Consider the following 5,665-nt stretch of genomic DNA (forward strand, 5'->3'; position numbering starts at 1 on the left):
GCTCCCCGAGGGACGAGGGGCTCTGCTCAAGGTGCACCTCGGAGCTGTGGGCCAGGGGGCTGCACCCCCCGGGGCCCGGCCAGCCCCGGGGAGAGGAGGAGCGCGGAATGCAGCCGGAGTGCGGGATGAAGGAGGCGGTGCCCTCCCCAACCCCGCGGGCTGTGCCCCGGGGCGCTCCGCCTTCAGTCAAACAAAGCTGCAGGACTCCTCTGTCTCCTGCTAAAATAAATACATTTAAAACAAAAACCTCAGGCAGTTGTGGATTTTGGTGGCAAGGCCATGCGTTTATTTCAAATACACAGCAAGAGCTCAGCTGGACACATTTGTTCCCAAAGTCACTTGGTCCTGCAGTCACCAAACATCAAAGCACATCAGAGCAGAGATTTAACCACGATATTCACCCAGCTCTGTCCCAGCAGTGCAGGGGGGCTGCAGGCTCTGCCAGCTGTGCCTGGGCTGTGGGCACAGAGCACCGGGGCAGCTGCAGCGCTGGGGGAATTCCAGTTCTGCTCAGCAGGAGGAGGCAGCCCCTGCTTCCCCGTCCTGCAGGTCAGCCCCACCTGAGACAGCTGCTCCTGCAGCAGGCTCTGAAATGTGAACACCCTGGAAGGGATTCCTGTGAGCCTGAGATGCTCCACGCATCACCAGAGAGTGCCATTCGTGCCACTCAACCCCAGACATGCCAGCAGCAGCCCAGCCTGCTCTGCCCTTGGAGGCAGGGCTGGGCTCCGAGCCCACACACGAGCACGGGGCTGCCTGAGCTCCTCTTTTGATCAGCTGGAAAAAGACAGAAACGGGGAATATGCAGTCATCAGGTGCTCATGCCAGACATGAAAAGCTCAGGTTTGCTTTGAAACGGATCTTAAATGCTCAAATAAAACAGTTCTATCGTCTTCCTGCCCTTTGAAAATAAAGTTGCCAGTGCAAATGGCACACCCAGTTCCAGTCTGATTCCCAGATGAGGCCACTGATAGTGGAAGCGTTCAGGATCCTCTAATTAATGTTACAGAAAACTGTACTTAATTACTTCTTAAGCACTTACATCTGCATAAAGTTGCATTACACTGAATACATCATCATTTAAATCCATTACCTACACATAAATATGTATCAGATTTGCATTGCAAATGTCTTCAGCCTCTGCTTTGTTAATCACAAATGTCATATCTAAATTACTCCAAAATCTGCAATTCTGGCTTACTCACCAAATAGTTCCATATTAAACAAAATATGCATTATAAGGAAAAAAAAAACCCCACAATAAAATAGGAGGTGGGGTTCCTCAGGGTGGTGGAAATTATCACAAAAGTCACCAGAACGACTCCACTGAAATCAGCTGTCAGTGACAGACTTCATGAGACAACAGGAAAAAAAAAAATGGTTCAGTGCTAGAAAAACCTATTTACGAGTGTTTTCTTCAATTTCCATCTAGGATTAGTAAGTGCTGATTTGACTGCTCGAGTGATGAGCTGGAGACGTGAAACCAGTTTGGTGGGGCCTGGAAAATTCCCAGTGCAGGATCTGAGCTGGCTGCCTTCAATGCAAATGCTCCTGAGTTAATCCATGTAATGCATTTCTGTGGAGCACGGCACTGCCTCATCTCAGTTCACCTGAAGGCAAGTTAATAAAAGACTCCTTTAATTAAATGCAGCTTTCCATGTTCTCTTTCAAACGGAGCAGCCAAAGGAATGGGCAGAGACATTGCTCTGCTCAGCCCCAACAGCCAGTACAGCCCTCTCTCAGCAGCCATGGGCACAGCAAAGGGTCAGCCTGAGCCCTGGGCCATGAGATTGTCCCTGCAATGCTGCCATCCATTCCATCCATCCATCCCTCCATCCATCCCTCCATCCATCCCTCCATCCATCCCTCCACCCATCCCTCCATCCATCCAGGAACACCCTGCTGAGCTGGCCCTTCCTTGCCCACTGACCATGGAAGTCACACGCAGGCTCCAAGGCTTTCAGCTGGGAATGCTGGGATTCCAAACCATGCAAATGCTGTTGGATCCTGCAGGACAGACAGACAGGACCAGGCTGCATTCCCAAGGCAGCCTGGCAAGCACAGAGCAGCTGGAGCAAGGTCAGGGCTTGGCTTTTTGGGCGTGCTGGGAGCCGTGGGCAGCAGCTCTGTGCTCTGAGGGGCAGGTGGGGACTGCCTGTGCATTCCCTGGCTGGGTCATTGCACTTGGCATGGGCTGCCTGAGCAGGGGCTGTGCCGAGCTCTGCAGAGGAGGAGAGGAGGATACACCAGCTCCACGAGCATCAGAGAGATCCATGGACAGTCCCAGAGGCCTCTGCTGGGGCAGCACAAACTTCTCTGCTCACTGGGCCATGCTGCCAGCTCCAGGCTTCTCCCAGGGCACTCCTTAGGGACACTCCACTCCTCAGGGAAATGCCCTGCTCCCTCTGCCCCTCAGGGGTCTGGGCAGGGCACTGGGTCCTGCACAGCTGCTCCTTCCCTCCAGCCCAGCACAGGCTGCTGCTGTCCCACGCCATTCCTCATTCCCAAAGCGATGGAGACTGGGCTCTGACCACACACCTGTGTGAGAGCAGCTCCTGCCAGCCATCAGAGAGCAGAGACCCAAGTCAGCAGCAAACAGCAGGGCAACAACATTTCTCCTCCTGGAGGCAAATTAAGAAGTCAATCAATGTCAGGTGGGAAGATCTCAGCATGGCCCTGGATCCCTGGCAGTGTCCAAAGCCAGGCTGGATGAGGCTTGGAGCCACCTGGGGTGGTGGAAGGTGTCCCTGCCGTGGCAGGGGCTGGGGTGGATGATCCTTAGGGCTCTGTTCCCCCAGAGCTCTCCGTGGGCAGCAGCTACACGTAGGCATGGACGCCCAGGGCCGGCGCTCCCGCCCGGGGCAGCGCTGCCCGCGCCGCCAGCCAGGGGTGGCTGGGCCTGGCAGCCGTGCCAGCCCTGCTCCAGACGTGGCAGTACATGGCTCCTGCAGCCAGCAGCAGGGCACTGCTGGCCCAGCCCACGTAGAGGGCAGCCCCCAGCTCCCGTTTGAGGGGCGCGGGCACCGCGGGGTCGTAGAAGTCGCGGACGATGCCGCCCCCGGTCCAGGACACCGGCACCAGCACCAGGCTGCCCGTCAGCAGGAAGGCCACCCCCGCTGCCAGGACGAAGGCACTGACCCGGGGCCCCTCCTTGCCACTCTGGCTGTACTTGACCCCCACGATGGCCATGAGGAAGGCCACGATGGCCAGCACCACGGCCAGGCACATCAGGGCGCGCAGGGCCTCCAGCGGCGGCGGCAGCGCCAGCACCGAGTCGTAGAGCTTGCACTGCAGCCTGAGGCCCAGCTGGCTGATGCAGTCCATCCAGAGCCCCTCCCAGATGCTCTCAAACACCACCATGTTGGCCTCCACGTAGGCAGACACCCTCCACTGGGGCATGGCCGTGGCCGCCAGCGTGCCCAGCATGCCCACGCCGCCGAAAATCAGCCCGGTGATCTGCAGCACGCAGCAGGCCATGCTGCCCCGAGAGGCTCCAGCTGCCCAAAGAGGCTCCAGCTCCCTGAGAGGCTCCAGCTGCCCCCAAAGTCACCTACCCACACGAGCCATGGACTCTGGAAAGCTCCAGTGGAAGCTGCAGGACAGGCAATGTCTTCTGCAGCGGCTTGCTGGTGCAGCAGGTCGGGTTCCTGGGGAGAGGCTGGCTCCAGCCCGGAGCCCCACAGGTGGAAATCCATTCCTGAGTGCTCCAAGGCCCTGCTATTTATTGGCTTTGAACTGCCCCTGAGTGCAGCCCATCAAGCCGGGCAGGTTTGCAGCCAATGGCAGCCTGGAAGAGGTGGGGCAGGGCTGATTTCACTGCTTCTCACGGGGTGCCTGAAGTGCTGCTGTAATTAAGCAAGTGGCAGGGATTCAATTAAAGGTGCCTAATTGCAGGGCTAACAATTTCTTCACTGCAAGATTGCAGCTCTGTGGAAATGCAGTAGAGAAGGCCTGAACTTCCTCCTGCTGAAGTATTGTTTAAAATGGGTCATTACACTTGTTCTTACAACAAAAGCTCCACTTGAGGCTTGAGTGGGGCTCGTTTCCTTAAGAGCTGGGAAAACAGCCGATTGTTATTTGCCTTTCAATCAAGCCAACAGGTACTTGGTGCAGCCCTTTAATGGAGATTTCTCGTTTGATCAAGCACAAAAGCCTAATCATGATCTTAGACAGGTACAGGAAAGTCAAGTATTCCAGCCAACATCAAAGCTTCGCTCTTCCAGCTCCAAAATTCACCAGGGCAACAAAGCCAAGAGGAGGCTGAGCTTCACAGCTGCTGCTGCTTTTGACTCCAGGAGCAGAGGCACCACAGTCAGGGGACGCTCCTCCATGAGAGCCAGAAGGAAAAAGTCCTTGTGTGCCACAGCAGTGGTCTCAGTGACAGCGGGGGTGCTCTGGGGTGCAGAGGGTGTGCAGGGTGTGCAGGCACAGGAGCAGAGCCCCTCCCCAGAGCTGCAGCCCAGGTCCCTGCAAGCCTGGGCACACACCCCTGGCACAGGCTGCCCTGCCTCGGGCAGCCCAGGACATGCTGCTGCACCCACCTGGGCTCCTTCCCTCTCCCACCCTGAGGTTTCTGCCTGACTTGATCTGCTGGCCTTTACAGGTGTGTAAGGCACAGAGAGAAGATGCAGCAAGGCAATTTTTTTTCTCAGCAGAAGTATGTTTGAAGTATGCTCTTGCATATATTTTTCTGTGGCTTTCATATTTAGATGCTAAGTGCCATTTTGTGTTTACTACATTAATCCTGTACAAAACTACAGATGGCACTCTCAGTGGCCTTAATCATTTAATGTAAACTGCTGGCACTTAGAATTGTCTGACCTCTGAATTTCACAGAGCTAAGTGTGTACACTTATCCCAGATTTTAGAAAACTTACACAAATGGTGACAGCTCACAGCTGGTGGAGAGGCTGATGTGCTGATGCTCACTCCACCTCTTGGAACCTGTTAAAAAAACCACAAGTTAAAAAATAAACTTCTAATCTGGCCCACCAAAGCCCAAGAAAGAAGTGCTGTGGAGGAAGGACATATTCTGGGTTTTTTTGCTGGTGTGTTTGGAAATCTCAGACATTGCCTGTGATGGCATTAATTTAATTACAGCTTTAGGTGCCTGCACAACATGCTCAAAGCCAAAGCTAAAGCCAGGAAAAGGAAACTGTCCACCCAAACCACTCACAGCCCAGTTGCAGGAAGGAAGGAAGGAAAGAAGGAAGGAAGGAAGTGCCAGGTAATGCAAATTATTCAGCAGAATGTGACATTTCCATGTGGAAAATGCTCCCAAGGGATGTGGGCAATGCAGCTTCGAGTCTACAAGCAGGAATCTGGTGGGAAAAGAACATCCTCAGGTGAGGTGTGAAACACAGGAACAAATCCTTCGCCAGGTGTGTGCTCACAGGGAGAGGAGTGCCACACCCCTGCTCTGCAGGCAGAGGAGAGGAGCCCTGTGATGCAGGAGTTTGGGGCACTGAGATCCTGCCCCAGAGGAGGAGATGGAATCAGAAGCCAGAGGTGGCTCTGAAGGAAGCTCCCATCTCTGGCAGGACCCTGCTCCCTCAGAGGAGCACTGCACACAGACCTGGGCTGTTCAGCTGGAGCACAGCCTCCATCACCATCCTTCACCTCTGAATTCCCCAAACTGCTTTTTGCATCCCTTATTTTAACTCCA

General features: G+C 54.8%; 1 protein-coding gene across 6 annotated transcripts; it reads right to left on the bottom strand.

Moving 5' to 3' along the window:
- Nucleotides 1-256: 256 nt before the first annotated feature.
- Nucleotides 257-4,733, bottom strand: LOC132340197 (claudin-8-like). 6 transcript variants are annotated; one of them, XR_009489818.1, is made up of 3 exons: nt 3,555-4,722; nt 1,931-2,621; nt 257-1,610 (listed from the first exon to the last, which is right to left on the bottom strand). XR_009489818.1 is itself a non-coding variant. In XM_059871070.1 (3 exons), exon 1 carries the CDS (start codon nt 3,475-3,477, stop codon nt 2,818-2,820), a length of 660 nt encoding a protein of 219 aa, XP_059727053.1. In that variant the 5' UTR covers nt 3,478-4,733; the 3' UTR covers nt 257-777; nt 1,931-2,007; nt 2,539-2,817. The 6 variants fall into 6 exon arrangements, 5 of the variants coding, with proteins under 5 accessions (XP_059727053.1, XP_059727038.1, XP_059727061.1 ...); XM_059871070.1 differs by having other exon boundaries at nt 257-777; nt 1,931-2,007; nt 2,539-4,733; XM_059871055.1 differs by having other exon boundaries at nt 1,931-2,007; nt 2,539-4,733.
- Nucleotides 4,734-5,665: the final 932 nt, after the last annotated feature.

The sequence above is a fragment of the Haemorhous mexicanus genome, chromosome 2 (assembly GCF_027477595.1).
Source record: "Haemorhous mexicanus isolate bHaeMex1 chromosome 2, bHaeMex1.pri, whole genome shotgun sequence".
Classification (NCBI taxonomy): Eukaryota; Metazoa; Chordata; class Aves; order Passeriformes; family Fringillidae; genus Haemorhous; species Haemorhous mexicanus.

Coding starts and splice junctions, on each gene's coding strand:
- LOC132340197 (XM_059871078.1), bottom strand. CDS start 3,477: ATGGCCTGCTGCGTGCTGCAGATCACCGGGCTGATTTTCGGCGGCGTG.